Source organism: Suillus fuscotomentosus (assembly GCF_016647785.1).
Source record: "Suillus fuscotomentosus strain FC203 chromosome Unknown F5891scaffold_48, whole genome shotgun sequence".
Taxonomy (NCBI): domain Eukaryota; kingdom Fungi; phylum Basidiomycota; class Agaricomycetes; order Boletales; family Suillaceae; genus Suillus; species Suillus fuscotomentosus.
In genome coordinates, this window is record NW_024539560.1 from 197,039 (window position 1) to 217,204 (window position 20,166).

The window sequence follows — 20,166 nt, forward strand, 5'->3', positions numbered from 1 at the left end:
GTTCCTACTGTTAAATAGATGCTGGGGATCATCTTTTGAAGTCTATCCACCTGGAAATACTAAAATGAGAACATATTTTGTATTTTCTCATATATATGCTATATCTATTGATGCAGAAGGCTCCAGGAGGTAAAATAAAGATGGGAATCTCTTCATGTATACTTCTAAACATGTTCTGAATAACCTGGGACACTTCCCTACCATAGGGGCAAAAATGCGAAAGTATTCTGTATCCTATTATATGTTAAATGGTCTCTGGAGGAGGTGCAGGTACATAAATGAGCAAAAAAAGCGGTCTATTATATTATACATATATATTCCAAACTACTACTTATATATGAAGGGGGACCTGTTGTGGTGTAGTGGTGAAGCTGCAGTGAGGTGGGGAGGGTGTGGGAATAATTGATATTGTGGAGATTCCACAAATGGTCAATGTTTTGGGCATTGTGGGGTAATTCCCACGCTGTGGGGCTAAAAATGCGGTCACATATTGGATAATCCGTTTGAGCAGTGATTTGTAAGCTGGCAAGTGCCCAAAGCTTCTATAAATGATTCTCCTCAAGGATACATCCTGTTGGACAATTGGATAGTTATAGGTAAGTATGTATCAGTATTTATGGACTGTTGTCCATTCAAGATGTATTAATATAGCGCTATGGGCTGGGAGTAATTTGATCTTCATGACAGCTGACTCAGATTGAAATAATGTCTTGGAGTACCAGGTGCGCACTGAAGTAATGAAGTACCAACTCTTCTGTGATTCTGTGACATATTTCTGGCTCACTAGCTCAGCGCTCAGGTACCGTTACCGCCCCACACTTAGTGGCGTACTTATCACAAGTCCTGATCAGTATCCCATTGTTGCTGACCCTTTAAATAAAGCCACTGCTAGGACTGTACTCTCCGCTCTTCTGTTTTACTGAGCCATTTTTCTATAACACCCTTATGCCAAGTCACATTGCAGTTACCAACATCCAATCTCATTTACCATGCCACCCTACCCCAGTGTTCATTACTGCAAATGTGGCAAGTCTACAAAGAGAGCCACAAAACTTGGTTACTGCCCCAAATGTTCCGAAACTTGCGAGGGAAAGGGGTCAGCTACTACGCAGGGAGGTGTAACACAGAATATCACCCACAAGAAATCACCTCAGGCATTACTTTTCGGAACCAATAATGGTCTTTCAGACCCGGTTTCTATGTTGTGGGAAAGTAGTCTGTGAGACCCACCCTCCCGCCATCTATTAATAACACATCCTCCTAGCGTGCACCGCACACCTCCAGGAAACCCTCGTGCACCTCCAGAAAACCCTCCCGATCCTCCCAGAGAACCTCTCATATCCCTCCAGAAAACCCTCCAGCCTCTCCCGTGGCTCCAATGCACCAAGCTTGGGAGCCTTACTCCTCCCCGTTTCGCACTGTAAGTTCTTCTCTTCTTTCCCTCACCATGTCTTCCTCGACACCTCGTCGCACTTGGAAAGCTCAACTTGCATCGTTTGGCCTAGGCTCTCACTTTGAGAAAAGATGAGGACATGCAAATGAAGATGTGCATCCAGAGAACGTGTTTGGCTCATTTAGTAAGCATTTGTTTGTGCCAGCTGGTTGTTCACAAGCTCATGTCTGGCTCAAACGGCACTCTATTAATAATACATCCTCCTAGCATGCACTGTGCACCTCCAGGGAACCCTCACATGCATCCAGGAAACCCTCACGTGCCTCCAGGAAACCCTCGCATGCCTCCAGGAAACCCTCACGTGCATCCAGAAAACCCTCCTGATCCTCCATAAAACCTCTCATACCCCTCCAGAAAATCCTCCAGCCTCTCCTGTGGCTCCAATGCATCGAGCTTGGGAGCCTTGCTCCTCCCTGTTTCACACTGTAAGTTCTTCTCTTTCCCTCACCATGTCTTCCTCGATGCCTCGTCGCACTCGCAAAGCTCAACTTGCATCTTCTGGCCTAGTCTCTCACTTTGTAAGCCCAAGGAAAGCTCAAGACAAACGGAAAACCCAAACATATGTTGAGCTGCCTGGCACAGAGATGAAGCGCCGCCAACTTTTAGATGCAATGGAGCAACTTATGAAGTCGCAACATGAGGAACCATACCTGCAGTTATCTGTTCAAGCTGCACCACCCGATACTGTGACTATGGAACACATGGATGCTGACAATCTTGTTGAATTCCACTCTGAAGATGTGGATGAACAACCATCTCTGGAGATCTCAGTAACGTCTGTCAAACGGCAGATCATACCAGACCAACCCACTAATTCACTGTATAAAAACTGGATTGCACTCATACCAACCCTTGTTGATCCGGTACTCCGGTACTTTGGACAAACACAGGGCAAAGCACTGGAAACTATACATCCAGTCATATCTGCATGTGGGGAGCCTTCGTGTACACCGAAACGGACAACAATGATGTGTTTATTTTTCGATCGTCAGCCCATATCTTGCAGTGTTCAAATTTTTGCTGACATTTATTTAGGCTTTACATCTATAGATGTACTAAGTTGTACCTGCTCGACTCTCCAGCAGGTCCTCGTCCACCATGGTCTATTCCCAACCGCGCCTTCACAGCCTCGGATGGCTGTGTCTGTTGACTTGCTTTCATTCTACCGCGCGTTGTTTGAGCGCTCATGTGACGCGATTAACACACTCGCATCAGCGCTCAAAAATCATTATTTCCGGCGGGGTTACCAGATGACTGATGCCCAGGTAACAATCAGTTACATACTTATATCACTACTGATTCATCAGTGTTTCAGGGTGAAGTTATACAGGACCCCTTCCACCGAGGCCTTGGCTATGCCGTCCAATGGCATGACATCCTGCAAGTTGAAGTTGAGTGCCAAGTCGAGATGGTCATTCAACAACATCGTGATCATATAGCAAAGTTTCAAGTGTCCTCTTGAGTCCCAAATTCGCCTTCACTCACTCAATGCGCACCCCTTCTAGTGCAACGGTGTCCTGCTTGCTTTGCAGGTATACTCCATGGTAGATCCACAGATGAAGGAGGTGACATCCATGTTGCAATGGACAGTAATTTCCATCACCGTCATCGACGTGCTGCTGGAGACTGTCCAAATTTCTATGACCCAACCTATTTTCTGCCCAAAAGCTTTGTTGACGCAATTGGGCGCCATATCGACACTCAACGTAAGCGACCTGTGAAGTCTCACGTGCCCCTCGTCCCCAACGAAGCCATTGACCAATGCGAGAATGCTTACGAGGCTGCTGATGGCAAAAAACAGAAAGCCGCTATGGATAGCTTTGACGACACTGGAATCATGGCCCTTATCTGTCGTCATGACATCCCATTATTTTTTGCCAATATAGACTCACCTGGAGAACAGCAGAAGTATTCAGTAGCTTTACTTCACCACTTCTTTTCATTTCTTCCGCCTGAAGCTACTGTCGTAGCTCTTTACGATATTGGCTGTGTTTTGGCATGAACACTCTCCAAGGTACGTTATGATCCTGGCCGTAACTACTTGCTTACACTATTTACAGTATGACATTCTTCCCATAAATATCACCTCACGCCTTCGATTTGCAACCACTGCAATGCATGCATATGGGCACGAGTGGGCTTGCCAGCTCGTATATAATCCACGAATATGTGTGGGTCTTGGCTTATCCAATGGCGAAGGGACCGAACACCTTTGGTCTCGCTTAGTTCGACTGATAGGTGTTGAGCGCACTTCTAGTGTATGTACTCTATTATTTCCATTATGAACTAATTCATTTAAAACACTGCTTAGCACCAACGCCGTTTATGGCTAATCGATCGGCAAGCAGTGGCTATAGCTTCAGAGATGCGAATTGACCTTGGCGACTGGATCAAACGACGCCTCAGACGGGGCATCAAGGAACAAGGTTGGGCAGCCCAAGACGCGCTAGATCGATGTGGGGTTCCCATTGAAGAATTGCAGTCCGAGTGGTTGCAGCAAAGGCATTCTCAGTTATCTATCCGTGCTCGTAGGTTTTATACATTTTTAATGGCGTGACTATTACTCAATGATATCGCAAGATGCACCCGCCCGCCTCAAGAAGGAGTTGGACACTGTCCTAGCTCTCCAGGCAGATCTGGACACCTCAGACAAAGCATTGCAAACCGCCAGGACGATGTTGGAGAAAGATATGGCTTCAGATGATACTCTAGAGGCTCTCGAAAGTCTAGAGAGGGGACACGATCGCCTGATGAACAAGGTCGAGGCTCTTTACTCTTCATTGAACATTCATGACAGGCTCCCTAAGCTTCATGGCATCAATCTCGAATTTGTTCACATCCTTCTATTGGCACGCGATCTCAAGATGAACGTTCGTAAATGTGCAATTGCAAGTTTCTTTGAGTGGGATAAACTTGATCGAGCAGTAGGTGGCGTCCAGCAAGCATTAGGTAAGTTCATGCTCTTTTGTTAGTCAATGATTTATCAGATTCTTCCAGGCACCAAGCTGCATCAACAGACACGCAAAGCAATTTCAAAGTGTCAGCCTGCACTAATGACCACTATCAGGAGATTCAACTCCTACTGCGAGCGGCTTGATTCGTTGTATGATACATCCTGGGGGATTCCACTGCCCTCACCCCTTCCCACCAAACTTGTGGAACTACGTTCTGACCCAGGACTGATGGAGGATGTATGGATTACGCCATCTCTTGGAGAGGTTCCACGATGGTTAGACGACACATCCATAAGAGATGGTATTTGTGCACTGCTGAAGTGTGACCGGTGTCGAGAGGAGCAGGTTCGGCTGGGCATTGAGGCTGATAACTTGTGCCACTTCTTTGGAAATGAGTTGGCAGCGCTTGAACTTGCCCTTCAGTTGCTGAAGAGTGAGTTAATTATCTTCTCAACTTCCATTTCTCACCCATCCTTAGGTGAGCCTTTCGCTGTTCCATTGCAGCAATGGCATGCCAATTTTATTCGCCTTCAAACATGATGGTCAAATTGCTTAGCTTCTTCAGTACAGTTTACTAATGAAGTCAGCAAGGCAGTGGCCATTGCGACCACTCTCTCAGGAGGCTCGCCAAACATGATGTTTCACTGGATTAATGCTAGCACGCTGGTAGTGCCTGATTCTGAGGGTGGTGATGAACTCCCTATCATTGATCCTGACCATTGCCCCCAAGTCAATTCTGAAAAAGCAGCACTTGCCGATGTCCTGGAGGGTGAGATGGGGGCATTGGAGTTAGATGACGATGACTCAACAAATTATGGGCACAAAGTTAATGCCATGATTTGCTGGAACCTTCCTGATGTACGTTTATCTTTATTGTTAGGAATTGACGCTGACATGTCATAGAATCTCCTTGTGGATGACTTCTGTGTCCCATTGCAAGAGCCAGATGTCCTTGACCCTGCTAAAATTTTTGCACGAATACGACCTTCGCACGATGGAATCCCTCGTCTACTGTTTGAGCCGAAAGACATTGGTATACTCAGTTCTCCTACTGCACGCCTCAATGATATATGTATCAATAATTGCGCCATTCTCTTGTGGTACTCTCAGCTGAACACTTCCGCTACACGGTGCGCGATGCTCTCCACTCATGATCTTCCCCGCATTCATTATAATGCCCCAGACGATATCATCTGGCGCCACACATTGTGGATTCGTTATTGGGAAAAAGATATCTGGGTTCTTCCAATTCATCGTCCATCAGGCATTGGACACTGGGTGATGTGCATCATCCAGTTGTCGACCAAAGAACTTTACCTTTTTGATAGCATGGGTGATAGGACGCCTTGGCAAAGTGACGTCAAAGTGAGTTTAATTTTAAAGTGTCCTTTTCATCTGATTGATTGGCACCTGATATGAAAGCATATAATAAGATTGATTGCTCGGTTCATTGCAATTGCGCGTCAACACGGCCATCATGTTCATATTGATCTTGAAGGGTGGGTGGCTCGACCGTTAAATGTGAGTTGCATGCTTGGCTTTCTTAACTAATCTGACATGATGTATTATTTAGATCAAACATCTTCAGAATAATGACTTTGATTGTGGCCTATGGGTATTGGCTGCAATATTCGCCATTGTACGTGGCAGCCACATAACAGGCCTACATGAGCGGGACATGGACAATCTGCGACGCTATATGTGGACTATGGTTCTTGCATTACCAGCTCTCTCGAGTTACAGTAGTACAAGGTCTACATATATGGATTCTTCCCAGTAATCAGTATATCGTCCTCCCTCTGATAATTCAATATCCTTCGCGCTACCCATTGGTGATAGCATTTGGCCATGACCTTGTGTCTTGTGCATGCCTGCAAATTGCTGACACAAGCATGAAGCTCATCCCAACCTGTAACTAACCGCTGACGCACTTCTCGGATCTCCTTCAGAATCTTGGAGATTTCACCCATGCTATACATGGCTGTATGGTGGGTATGTGATTCCCTTTCTGCGTGCAAGTGACGGCCATGCATCACGTACAAGAGGTTTTGCGTGAAACGGTCTTCCTCTGGTGAGTCAGGTGGAGCTGGAGAGTTGTAAGGAGGGGCTTTGTCCCACTGCAAGAGATCGGATTGATCAATCAAGTTGGATCTGGCGAGAGATTGATGAAAAAGATAGGAATCGGGAAGGGAGAAGGTTGAGCATCGGATTAGTGAAGACATTCGAGGATCATGCAGATCCTCAGATATGATATGAGGCCCACGTCGACCATGACATTTGGCATATGCACGAGCATTCTGAGCTTGTCGAACAATTTTACCTCTGTAAGACATATGATTAACAAAAACAAATGATTGCAAAATACTGACTGTGCTGACCGAGCATATGATGCTTTATGTCGCCGTGCAGCTGCCGATTTCTCTTCAAATGTGAAGTACTTAGCTTTGCGACCCATAGAGACCAGGCAAGTGGGCAAATGGTTTAAACTGTGTGAAGACCAAACTTGATCTTAAGTTCATATTGCGATGTTATCCTGTTAGTAGGCTGTTACCCATCAGAACGCAATACAGCCATCAAACACAAAGTTCTGGCCTTTATTTTTGCATTAGCATGATCGGGCGTACTGTGGAAGTCGACGACACCAGTCCAGACAGCTTGGCTGGCAGTCAATCCCTGTCCATTTGTCTTTTAAATTCAGTGCGATTTGTATTTTCAATCTCATTGGCTCACCAATCACTCCCGGTGACTCGGAGAAAGTCCTCTGAGCCATACTAGTTAGTATATTTCATATTATGTAATATGTTGTCACAGTATGACAAATGTCGAAAGTTCAACCAAACCAAATAGACCGATGCTGCTATAGCATCCTCACTATACCATCCCGCAATTTTTGCATCTGCTGCAACCTTTTGTGCATGTAGTTCCACCATACTCACTTAGTAACAGTCACTGCCTTTGGTGTGCCGGGTGGCGAACAGTGTCGAAAGGTGGAGCTCCAATGTGTCCTCTTTAGTCATGTTGCTTCATGCGGTTTCTAACCTCGTTTCCGCAGTGAATCCCATTACCACCCCACAGGAGCCTCAAGAAGGCCTCCCAATAGCCTCAAGAAGGCCTCCCAGTAGCCTCTATGAACCTGGGCGAAACACTTAACCCTCTTGGGCCTACTAACCCGCGTTCATTTAACACTTTTGGTAAGTCATAGCTTTTCAGCACTACCCAAATTGAAGGAGGCTTCTCCGAACTTAGCATTCCAAAATTTTCCATGGCCTCTTTTTCACGTTATCGATCAACTGTATCTACATTGCACCTTGTCTGCATCCCATTGCAGAATGACCGCAACCATATCCCAGTCCTCGCACTTTGTTGACATTGCCACGCAGACAGACGCGCATTCCTTTACTATCACTCGCCTCGTAAGTCCTTAGTCAGTTTCATATGTGGATTCTACTGATCGCTTCTAGCTTGTGGACATGGCTGTGATGACAGAGGACCCAGGAGTTAGTAGTATCCAAGTCAATGCCGGATGGAAGACCCTCGATGGGATTCCTTGTATCATGGGTGGCCTAACGGCGCTTGTTGGTAAGGTTTGTTGCGTCCTTTTTTTCACTGATCTTGACTTTATTTCAGCATCTGTCAGTGGTACCCTGCGTGGGCGTACCCAAACCGAATTCCCTTGGAAAACCCTGCCCAAGGAGCTAGCTCGGCTCGGATGTTGCCTCGTCAACTACCCTAATGAGACTTTGATGCCCGGCAAGACTCGACCTATGCTCTCTCGGAGCAAAGGCATCCATGATCTGACCCTTCCTCATCATATCAATCTTGTCAATGCGCTCAAGATGGGCACCCTCACCATTCGAGCCGTGACAAATGATGCTGCTCGCACATGCCTTACGATGTCTATGGACCCAGTTATTATTGGAGAAGCACCCTCACATTGATCGATCTACTCCCGCAGGCGACGTGCATTTGCTAATGGTGACATTGATTGCAAGGGTCCTCACTGTCTTGCCTCTCCCCCTTCTACACCTCCCACTTCTACACCACCCACTCGTCCTTCTACACCTCCCGCTCATCCTTCTACACCTCCCGCTCATCCTTCTTCTACACCTCCCACTCATCCTTCTACACCTCCCGCTCGTCCTTCTACACGTGCTGCTCGTCCTGCCACATCACCTACTCGTCATCATGTTCAGGTCTTTGTATAGATATCCCGCCCACCACCCCGGCCAGCTTCTAGGGCAGTCTCCAAAGTAATACCACCATCCACCACTCACACCATATCACGCCTGCCACCCTGGCCAGCCTCTAGAGTGGCCTCCAAAGCAATAACACCGTCCATCGCTCACACCACGGATCTCATCCCACCAATCGCTGCTGTCGAGCAGTCTGCATCTTCTTCTGAATATGTTGATGATGAGACTCTAGATGAGGAGTCAGATGCTAGTGAGAGTGATCATCGGCCTGCCAAGCGTCTCAGATGGTATAACAGCAAATAATCGAATATTAATGTTTTCAAATGATGTAGATAGCATGTTAGTACAACAAATCTTTTCAAATTCGTACTTTAATTTCTGACGTGGCAACAGAAGTAGACCCATGGTTTCATCAATGTTATTTTTAGCTGCAAGATGATATTCATTTCGCGGCCTTTCTGTAGCCTCTTGGACCTCCACTCGGCATATTTGATATCTCGCTGCTTCTACATACAACCATCCTGAGCACTTATCCACGCTTGATCGCTGATGCCTGTGCAGTTCCTGGTGTCTTGGATCACACTTACTATTAGTTGTTATCGCTCCAGGAGTTAACATCCGAAATTCAGGATTCAGGAATCTCATACTCGAGTCGTGATCATCATGATGGGATCCTGCAAATATAGGAGTGCCTGCCGGTGAGTTTCCTGCCTCATCACTCCTTAACTTACTCACAGAATCCCACTAATTTCACTGGTTCTGAATGACATGATTTCACTCATTGTTCGATATTATGTATATTCGCATCACCCTTATGCTCAACGTTATCTGTATTTGCTTGGTTCTGAACCCTCTCGTTAGCCTCTCACACCTCCTGAGACCCTCACTCACACTCTCATGAACTTGTCTGTCTTGGTTGGGTATCTGCCGGTAAGTCTCCTGCTTTCACTTCTTAACGTACTCACAAAATAACACTAGCTTCACTGGTTCTGAACAACACGATCAAACCCATTTCAACGGAACCGCCAGCTCAAATATTTGATTGCAAAGTGAGTCATTTGGCATCATGTATAATGTTATTCTCATTCACTTCATTCTGAACCCTCTTGTTAGCCTGTCGAACTCATGAGAGCCTCACTAGAGCCTCACTCGCACCCTCATGAACCTGTCGGCCTTGGTTACCTATCTGAACAAATTTCAATGTCTTACGTTTGTTTAATTCTGTGCTATTATACCATTCTAACTTGTTTAGTCCACATCAGCTCAAATCAGCCTCATAAGTATCAGAGCGCTGCTCTTTTTTGTTCGTGCCCCTTCCAATTTCCTATCTGATTCACTCTGCAATATCTTGCGCAAATATTGTACAAGTAAGTCGGCACCCTCTCACATATTTATTCTGTCATTGACTACATACTGTAGACATGACCCAAAACATCCCAGATGACCTGTTGTCTCCTCACCCGAGCTACATGGGTCTATCCCCCGATACCTTCGATTACATGCAAGAGCAGTTCGGCGGCGGCCATCGATGCACAATGCCCCCTGTTGAGCTGACTCCCTCGCGACTCAGGAGTAAGCTCAAAGCTACAGCACAGGACGTCGGCCTTGTCAAAGGTGCATCTAGCCGCCGCCAGGCCTATCAAAACCGCACTATGGGAACTCAAGATCCCATATCTGCGCTCCCTGGTGCACCAGACCTACCTCATGTGGTGCCAGGTGGCACTTTAACAAGCGAAATGTCATTGCCAATGGTCCACACAGCTAGTAGTTGCCATGCCTCACCATTTCCTGCCCCAGCGGCCCCTGCACAGCTCCAGGATGTTTTTTTTGGTTCCATGGACCAGCAACGCGCATGGATAGACTCTAACTCTGACGCTTTTAGCATGATGGGGTCTGAGTCTTTTTTAGCTGGAGGATCGCAAAATCACCTCACCGCACAGGGCATGGAGCGCCTAGCACCTCCACCAAGTTACACTTTTCCTGTGAGTTTGTCGGGTCAACCAATGGCTTCTCGTGCATGCTCACTAGATCCTCATGCTACAGGCCAATACCCTTCTGGCTTTACGGAGGATTTTTCTGGCAAAGCCTCACCGTTCATCCTTCAGCCAGTTCCATCGTCGTCATTGTCTCATGATCATCTGCTTCCCCTCCCAACCACAAATGTCATTCCACCAATGCCATTCAAGGATGGTGGCAGCCAGACCAACACCACCACCTCGACAAATACTATTGGTACTTTGCTGAGCGGTTCCAGTTCACAGATGGACTTAGAAGGCTATCCTTCTGCCTCTCATGAACACTTTCCCGAGGAGCACAAGCCGGTGACCCATCAAGAAGGACTTATGGTTACTGGATGCAGGTCTGCAGAGTTGAATGCAGCACTAGAAGCCAGGTTTGCTGCAGTAGAGCGGTGCTTTCTCGAACTATCTGCATCCACCACACTCCCTACTTCTCAATTAATCAACTTGTTCCTGAAGAGTCGTGGACGCACCGTAAACGGCACTAATTATTGGAACCTATATGCCAACTACTTCAAAGAGCATGTCCAGACGGAGCTTGCGTGCATCGGCAGAGAAGCTCCCACTGGAGGTGGCACGCCTAGTAGGTGTCATATTATAACTTGTTGCACAGGAGGTTAATGTTTCTTATAGGTGCAACCGTGCGGACTCAATGTTACGATAAATTCAAAGAGGTTTATTCTGATTCTTACCAAGATATCCTGCTAATGCACGAGGAGGCATCACTCCTCGGATCTTCGCCTCAAACGATAGCCCAGCGTGGACAGGGGTTCCAAAAACATTATCGAAGAGTGATACAAATAGTATGTTTTTTCACCCGGATGTTCTTTCATTCCCTCATGTCGTCATCATAGCTCGAGTCTGCCGCTGTTAAATTTGGCTTTGAAGCGGCTGTCGTTCTCTGCGGCAAAGTGGTCAACGAGGATGGCTCCCTTGGCCACTCGTATAATACACCAGGCGCTGTAGGGGTAAGTTTTTTGTGCTCTACGTCCTGATGTATACTTAAAGATACAGTTCTGGGAGACACAATGTCGCGCGAGCGATGATGCCATTGTCAGGCATCTCAAGGCGCACGTGTAGTAAGTGTAAAGATAAATTATGTTTATGCTATGACTTACATCGAAACAGTAATAGTACATCTTTGACTGTGGTGGATGATGCCTTCAACAATGGCACCCACAATGACCCTTCAACCCCAAACTCGACTCTGAACCATGATCATGACCAATCTCAGGCTCCCAAGGGATGGGATGACGGTTTGAAATGGATCAAACTTGAACTTATTAGACAAGTTGGTACGTTAGAACGTCGCTACTCCTTTTATCCATTTGACCTAAACTACAAATAGCCCAACTGGGGGGCAAGTGCACCTGGGATAAAAATTTTCCCTGGAAGGGCATGTCCAGCGCCCTTGCTGATGCCAACCTCTGTATCAGAGGCTATCCAGCCCATAAGTGCCTTTTGCCCAGTGAAGCTCACAATGAAAACTCAAGGAACAAGGGCATCGGAGCACTGACACAGAAGGAAATTGCAGCACTCATAGATGGGTTGAAGGCAGGAACTATGCAAGTCATCAAAGTTGACAAGGTGCACTGAGGTGAGTTTCGTCTACGTTATACTATGAACTTTCAGGTTTTAACCTCATATGTAGTGGCCATGATGGCCTCTGAGAGGCCAGTCATCACTGGCATAGCGCCACCACCTGAATGGTCACATGATGGCGCTCGACGACTATTTGCTAATGGCAATACTGACTATCACGGCTCAGCTCGTCTCCAGCCTAGCGGTGCAGCTACGAAAGTCAAGAAAGCCACTGATAAGGCACCTCAGGCACCTTTTCGACCCTCCAATGATGACGACAACAATGATTTGGGTGATGATCGCCCGGCAGTACCTGCAGCTCCCAAGTTCCGAAAACCTACCATACGATTAGACCTACCTGCACCACTGCCCTTGCGCCCGTTCAAAGTTGTTGTACCGCCAAACCCACGCCAAGTCAAAACTGTTCGAAAGCCAGAATCAGCTGCAGCAGAGAGCGAGGTTATCGAACTGACTTCAACCGAGGAGAAGGCTGTTGAAGAGTCGGATACTGAGTATGAAGAAGCGCGTGGGAAAAAGAGGAAACTAAAGGCCACAAACACATTGCATGCATTGAAGAAGCTAGCTTCATCCGAGGAGAAGACTGATGCTTCAAAAGCGGGGAAGAAAGGGACACGGGCTCAGACGAAACCACGCAAAGTACCTCCCATGCCGACCTCAACAATCTCTCCAACAAAGGGTGGTCCTCTGTCCCCATTGACAGTGGGGTCATCGAGTGTGGTGGCATCACCGGAACCTGGAAGTGAGTACACTTTATTCTAACTTGACTCCATTTGACTCAAGGCTGATAGCTGTGGCACCAGCATGACTTCGGGATGGACCATCTGATGAGCGGACCAAGGGTAAGCTATGTTCAATCAAATTTTTCTCGTAACATAGCTAATGATTATCTACCCTCCAGTCAAACCGCGCCCAATTGCCAAGGCATCCAAAGGCAAAATGAAGCGTGTTCTTCGCATGGCCTACAGCCAGTCGGATGAATCTGAAGTTGACGAGGGTAAGATTGACGAGGGTAAGATTGATGAGGTCAAGAAGATAGATGTTGTGGTTACCGAGAGTGCCGGTGCCATCTCCCCTGGCTTAGTCAATGTCTCTGCAGAATCTTTACAGGAAGGCTTGACTGAGGTAATGCATGATGACAGGCCAGCAGGAACCCAGCAGGAACCGCCTCAGATCACCAAACCCATTGAGGATCCTCACAATGCCGCTCGCGACTCTCGTGACCCCCACGACCCTCCACATGACCTACACCAAGTTCATCACAAGCTCCCCATATGTCATGATCCTCATGATGGTGTCTAGCAAGACCTTCGCAAGGGTAACCCTCCATGCCACCCACAGGAACCTCATTGGGAGGTCACTCCTGACCCTTGCAACGACCCTTGCAATGACCCTCACGAGGGTGGCCCTCTTCGCAACTCCCACGAGCCTCGTCATGACCCTCGCAATGCCTTTCATGACACTCATCAACCTTTTCGCAGTCATTCCCGTGAGCCATGGTACATGCATGATGCCATGCACCGCCATGAAGTTCATCTGCATGATGAAAGTCCTATCATTGAGCATGATGCTCTCCACTCCCATGATGTCTTCTACCACCGTGACTCTCACAATCACTGCTATGCCAGTTTGCAACCTCGCGACTATTATGGACCCAGTGAGCCTCGCACTGACAGCGAGTTCACCACACGGGATACATCCCCAGCCTTAGAGTCCCATTATGCTCACAGTGAGCGTGAACGTGCATACCCAAGCCAATACAGCCCAGTGCTCAGTCCTGACTATGCTCATGAAAGTCGATATGCTCGATGCAATGGCCTTGACGAGCGCCAGGCATTTGGTGGAGGAGCATACTGTGACAGTGGGTACCCTCAAGGTAGAGCTCATAACCAGGATTCTAGATGGATGGACAATGTCCGTAATGTTGCATCTTCATCTTTGGACTACATTCGTCACGACACTGTCCCGCGAGCATTTACTCGAGACCCCACCAACCCTCTGCATCCTCCTTCATCATAATCGACTTTTGATATGCCTGTGCTATTGTTGTTTGTTGGGTTGCTATTTTGGTTCATCTTCTCATGCTTACTTCGTCTTTTTACGGTGATAACTTACTATGGTGGTTTGCTCATCCTACACTTGACCTGTCCCTTTCGTACCCTAGTACTTATGTAGCTATCCATGCAGTTTTTACGATTTCCTCTTGTTTCGACAATGTCAGTATAGCAGCTCCAATGCCCGCTCTTGTTTGCTTCAGAACATGTTCGAAACCGCCATGAAACTTAAAGATAACGATACTGCGATGTGATATGTTTTATTAAAATGTGACATTCATAACATAAATACAACGCAAAAAGGAAGAAAAAAACATAACATACAATAAAGGGCGGGGAAAAACATAACATATTGTCGTATGTGCGAGAAGCACAAGGGGCTCCAAATCATGTTGATAAGCGGCGAGACTCTTGATGATGTGATGAAAACATAACATAAGTATGAGTGACAAACATAGAGAATATAAAAGGCAAGGGGACAGCATAAGGTATGATGTATCGTCGGAGGAGCATAAGAGGCTCCAAATCATGTTGACTCGGATAAGCGGCGAGACTCTCAATGACGTGATGAAAACATAACATAAGTATGAGTGACAAACATAGGGAATATAAAAGGTGAGGGGACAGCGTAAGGTATGATGTATCGTCGGAGGAGCACAAGAGGCTCCAAATCATGTTGATACACGGTGAGACTCTCGATGACGTAGTGGAGGTTCAGCACCATGATCTGCAATAATCGGAGCCAACCCTCCAATGAGGCCCATGAGGGTACACTTATTACTCTTAAGGAATTGGGGGAGACCCTCCAGGGAGAGGGATGTCTCAGAGACGTGTTGTGTCATACAGGAAAACCGGGTCTGACAGACCGTGAGAAGCACTAGAAAGTGCTGCCAAGGGTGCAAGAAATGGGTGAAATACCAGACGGAGTCATGTTCCGCTTGCGAGGCTGCCAGCCAGGCCATCAGGAGTAAGAAGTAAAGAGAAATTGGTACGTGCAAAACAAACATCACTGTCATTGGTTCTACATCATGTATACCTTTCTACAGGAAGCACAGAATATATGTATATTGAAAATTTGAAACCAGTCTGGAACTTTGAAGGAGACAATGTTGGAGGATGGGTTATGGTGGCTCTCCGTCTTGAGGATATCCGTGGTAGGATTTAGGTTTTGAATAGGATCAATGTCACTTGTCACTTGAGTGAATATTAGTACTGGTAACCGTACTAGTTGGTGTATGTAACTGTTAACATCGTTTCATGTCTCCCCAATTGAAGACAGAATTTGTTCTCGCCTAAGTCCGACTTGTTCCTTATACCCAGTGAAAATCGGTCCTAGCGATATCTACGGCAAACGACGATGATATAAAATATATGCCAGGAATATTGTAATAACTATGCAAATCGATAAATGTAAACAATATGTCAACAACGCTCGATCAATTATCAAATGGGTTTCAAATACACATTTGACAATGTGCTCAGTAAATGTTGAACATGTTGAAATTCTTTCAACTTTGACTTGACTTTGCTCAATATTTCAATGTTTGAACATTCTTGCGCATCAGCTGCGCACGCACCATCACTTCACGCAATGACGTCAATATGCAGCGGACCAATATTGGGACATTCCATCCCTACTCGCTTCATCTCAGCTTTCTTCTTCCCCTCCATCATCTCGTCTTTCTCTCAGCAAAACCTTGCCGTTGACCTCAACCATCCTGGCATCATCTGACACATAACTTTCTCATGGCCACTAACAAGATAAGTATTAGGCTTTTTCATGACTCAATCCATTTGCTGATCCCACCCACTCGACCGTCGGCCATTCTTGTGACAAGTAAGCACTATTCACGGTGCATATATGCACATATTTTGAACATTGTGAGTTATTTGGCATTGTCAGGTTCATTCACTGACTGTTTTACATCATCGCTAGCTCAATACCATTGTCCCGATGATCGACACATCCAGCGGCTTCAACAGATACACCATTACAAGACAGTCAATTGGTGAGTTCCATTAAAAGCTACCTAATGTACTTTAACTGATATCTATTGCTGTAGAACGAGGCAGCTGCCATCATTGTAAGTACTGTCTACTTGCCTGGCAAGTATATTCTGACAATGATTTGTTTCGGTCAAGGACTCCCATGTGCCAGAAGCTAGTGGACTACATCATCCTGATGCGCGGGTGGGGGTGCTATGGTATATAGAGTATTGTATTTGTAATTTTTCATAATACAATTATTTTTGGTCGATTTGCATTGATGAGCAAATATGCACAAGTCAATTGGGAACTACGGGAATATACTAGAATCTATGGTACACAAACACAATCGATGATACAATATCTCGCTCGATGCGAGTTGCTAAACATCGACTATAAGTCTCATTTTTCTCTGGAAATCGACGTGAATATTGTCACAATATTTCCGTTGTTTTCCAGAGATATGGCTAGGACCGTTTCTCACTGGGCCTTATATGTCAGTGGGCCCAGCTCGGCCTGCACAGCTGCAAGCCCCGGCTAGGGCCAGTATGAATCTGTATGATATCGCTGATTCAAAGTTAACTTGCGTGTAGTTCTCCGTACAAAGTTTCCCACACCTTCTGACATACCATCAGTAAACCGGTGAGTTCTTGCTGGGGATTATGCTGATTATGGTGCTTTTACATGGTCATATATTGCTTTATATCACTTTATATTACAATGTGACGAAAACCTTTCCTATATATTACGATATATAACGATATATGACGATATCTTCTTCTCACAGGTTCTCTGATGGCCACTACGCTATTAGTACCAGTGCTAGTGATCACGAAGAACTCCTTCAAACCTGATCCCCAGTGAGAACCGGACCTCACCATATCGACGGAAAACGGCCGAAATATTGATGAGCCACAGACATAAGATTTCCGTAGATGAGCGTAGAGAATGGGACTTATAGTCGATTTTCTAGCAATGCTGTTCGACGGAGATCTCACAATTTCACACCGATTCTCGCATATGATATTTCCGTCGACTATCGTAGATTCTTAAATGTAGTCGTATTGCACAATGAAACTACGGAAATCGCATGAAAACGACACTAATATACATTGCGAGAACAAACGAATGACACCGCAAAAATGAAATATACATAACTATACTACCTGCTGCAGTCTGTCCACCTGGTCCTTGCCAGCAACCCACCTGATGTCAACCGCTGCACCCATGGTGGATGCCAACTAGTATAGGCTGCTGGAAGAGATCTTGCTGATGATGTCGACTACATTGCCATTCCATATATTGTCCTTGACCTGAGAAAAAAAAATGTAAACAGCTGTATCAGGATGAGTGCGCATTTAGTTGAGTTCATTACCAGCTTCAGCGCGTCGGGATCATAATCCTGCAAGACATAAATCAATCATGTGAAACATGTAGTATAGGAGTACGTACCAGCTGCTTCTCTTTCATCAGGCCAGACCAGTAAATCCTGAAATTGGCTGATGAGCCATTTGCGACAATCTGCTTCAACCATCGGTGTGCGCAGAGTGACCTAAGCCCAAAATTCCAGGTCAAAGGTTGATACAATGTTCTAGATCGACACATGACATACCTTCCGTTCTTCGATGTACTGGGTCACTGCAGGATTGGGGACAGTAGATTCGCGTTTTCGCTCAGCAAGCTTCGCACTGCATGTACCCAAGTCAGTGCCAGTTTGAACAAGGTCTTTGAAGACTTACAGAGGGTTCTTGTTATGGGGAAGGAGGTCTACAATCCCATCAGTATCTGTGAACATAATACAAGCACGAGTTGGCGACTTACCATGGTTGCACATGTTACTTATACAGGTGTTTCTGTGTCCTCGGTGCTCATGTCGACAGTGTCATTGCCATGATCGAGACAGTCTTGGGGAGTGGTATCTGCTGTGTTTGCATGTATGAAGCTTCCAGAGAGTTGCTCGTGTCATGAGTAATCGATAATCAGCGAAACACAGGGCACAGGAAGAGACACGGGCCCAGGACCAGATCAACCTGGGATGAAGCCATCGTACTAGTATGTAGTTGAAAGTAAGGACGCGCGTCGCGTACACTTATCAAGTTAAAAACAACACAAACAAGTGACAAGTGATTCGAATTTCGCTGTGTTCGATTGATTGATTGACCTATGTCTGCAAAAATGTGCAAGAAAATATTGACAAAATTGTGTGTTTGCTTCTTTTGATCGAGACGACGCACGTCAACTTTCTCGATAATATGCTGAATTCACGATTTGCGTAGCTTTGACAATATTTGTAAATATATCCATCGTTTTCCGTCGATACGGTGAGGTCCGGTTCTCACTGGGCCTGATCTCTCACAGCACATATGGGCGATGTCGATGATGATCGAATGTCTACATTTTCGTACGATGGAGACGGCGAACCAGATTCCTTTAGCCTTGCCGAATTGCAATCGGTCGTTGATCTTCATTTCTTGACAAGCTGCAAGCTGGAGAAACTGGCTGAGGGAGGTTATCATAAGGTCCGTCTGGCATTACATAGCACAGGTTATGTTTGATATTTTCATAGGTATATGATATATTGCGATCGGATGGTGCTCCTCTTGATGCTGTCGTTCGAGTGGCCTCTCCTGCGTTTCCAAAGGACAAGCTTGAATCGGAGGTAGCTAGGAATACACGTTGTATGTTATTCGTATTGGTATTGAAAACTCCACGTTCTTTCAAAAGGTTGCGACGTGCAAGATGATCGCTGCATTCACAAATATACCTGTTCCACGAATCCATGCATGGAACTCTGACGCGTCGAATCCTGTTGGAGCGGAATACATGATCTTGGATAAAGTAGGTTGCCAAATCTAACGTGTCCCGTCTGGGATGTTTCACTCACATCGTAAACTCAAGATTAAAGGGACCCCTGCTAGCCATAGCTGGGGGGATCTCTCCGAAGAGGTCAAGAAGACCGTGGTGTCGCAGGTTGCACGCTATTTCTTGGAGATATTCTCTCTTCGATTTGAAAGCGCAGGATCTCTCTACTTGAGCCCTCTTTCACCTCAATTCCTCGTCGGACCTGTAATCAGCACGCCGTTCTACCGTGCTCTCGATGGCGTTGTCCGAGTTCCCGACGCGCCCATCTCAAAAAACGACGATCCCAACAGAGGTCCTTTCTCTACCGTAACTGAATATCTTTCAAGCAATCTACGGGCAGAACTGGATTTCATCTCCAATCACCGTTCGGTCGTTCTTTCGGAACTTCACGAATGCGACCCTACTAAGTCGGCAGAGAGCCAACTTGAACTCGGGGAGCGTGTTATGAGAAAGGCTATTGATCTATGCTCTGTTTATCCCGGTGATACGTTAGTACCTGCCAATATCACCACTCCACGAAGACCATTCTCCTTAAAGTTGGACGACTTCCGTTTATCAAATGTCATGGTACGTCAATGCATGACCCTCATGATGCTTATCTTCAACGCACGTGCGTGTGGTAGATCGATACCGGCTCAGGTCGAGTGACTGGCTTTATCGACTTTGAAGCAGCTACCATCGCGCCTCTATGGGAATGCGCAGTGATCCCACGATGGCTTCAAGACGCGGATGACCCAGAATCCAGTTACGAAGGCGGAACCAGCGAAGAAAGGAATGTTTTGCGTGCTGCTTTTCTTTCAGCAATGGAAGGGTCTGCCCGATACCCAGAGTGGAGAGAGGCGTATGACATGGGTCGTCCTTTCCGTCGGCTTACAGACCTGTTGTCCTTCCAGGTCAGCGTTTGGGCTTCTAATGACTGCGAGATCTGGGTGGACGAACGTCTCGAATGGGCTGAAACTCACCCCGGAATTGGATTGCCTGAACAGACTTGAACTACAAATTGGCACCTCAATCTGAATACTTCTTGATCTCGACCATTGACAATAC

The 20,166-nt window shown here is 46.3% G+C and overlaps 3 protein-coding genes across 3 annotated transcripts; 2 read left to right on the forward strand and 1 right to left on the reverse strand.

Annotated features, from left to right (window-relative positions):
* Window positions 1-1,902: 1,902 nt before the first annotated feature.
* Window positions 1,903-14,236, forward strand: F5891DRAFT_1192169 (uncharacterized protein; the record flags this gene model as incomplete). Its single annotated transcript, XM_041367565.1, has 31 exons — window positions 1,903-2,440; window positions 2,489-2,718; window positions 2,769-2,903; window positions 2,959-3,159; window positions 3,255-3,443; window positions 3,514-3,711; window positions 3,765-3,981; window positions 4,034-4,402; window positions 4,451-4,840; window positions 4,973-5,265; window positions 5,311-5,772; window positions 5,830-5,928; window positions 5,981-6,046; window positions 7,788-7,820; window positions 7,869-7,986; window positions 8,035-8,302; window positions 8,363-8,586; window positions 8,638-8,850; window positions 9,579-9,649; window positions 9,714-9,809; window positions 9,853-9,967; window positions 10,020-10,586; window positions 10,644-11,201; window positions 11,252-11,421; window positions 11,473-11,586; window positions 11,627-11,697; window positions 11,747-11,913; window positions 11,967-12,196; window positions 12,251-12,959; window positions 13,119-13,471; window positions 13,520-14,236. 31 exons carry the CDS (start codon window positions 1,903-1,905, stop codon window positions 14,234-14,236), a joined length of 8,181 nt encoding a protein of 2,726 aa, XP_041222800.1.
* A 3,262-nt stretch (window positions 14,237-17,498) lies between these two features.
* Window positions 17,499-18,052, reverse strand: F5891DRAFT_1192170 (uncharacterized protein; the record flags this gene model as incomplete). Its single annotated transcript, XM_041367566.1, has 5 exons — window positions 17,499-17,570; window positions 17,633-17,659; window positions 17,710-17,778; window positions 17,870-17,945; window positions 17,997-18,052. The coding sequence occupies 5 exons, from the start codon at window positions 18,050-18,052 to the stop codon at window positions 17,499-17,501; spliced, it is 300 nt and encodes a 99-aa protein (XP_041222801.1).
* Window positions 18,053-18,620: 568 nt separating this feature from the next.
* Window positions 18,621-20,111, forward strand: F5891DRAFT_982826 (uncharacterized protein; the record flags this gene model as incomplete). Its single annotated transcript, XM_041377257.1, has 5 exons — window positions 18,621-18,776; window positions 18,824-18,916; window positions 18,982-19,095; window positions 19,156-19,686; window positions 19,743-20,111. The coding sequence occupies 5 exons, from the start codon at window positions 18,621-18,623 to the stop codon at window positions 20,109-20,111; spliced, it is 1,263 nt and encodes a 420-aa protein (XP_041222802.1).
* Window positions 20,112-20,166: the final 55 nt, after the last annotated feature.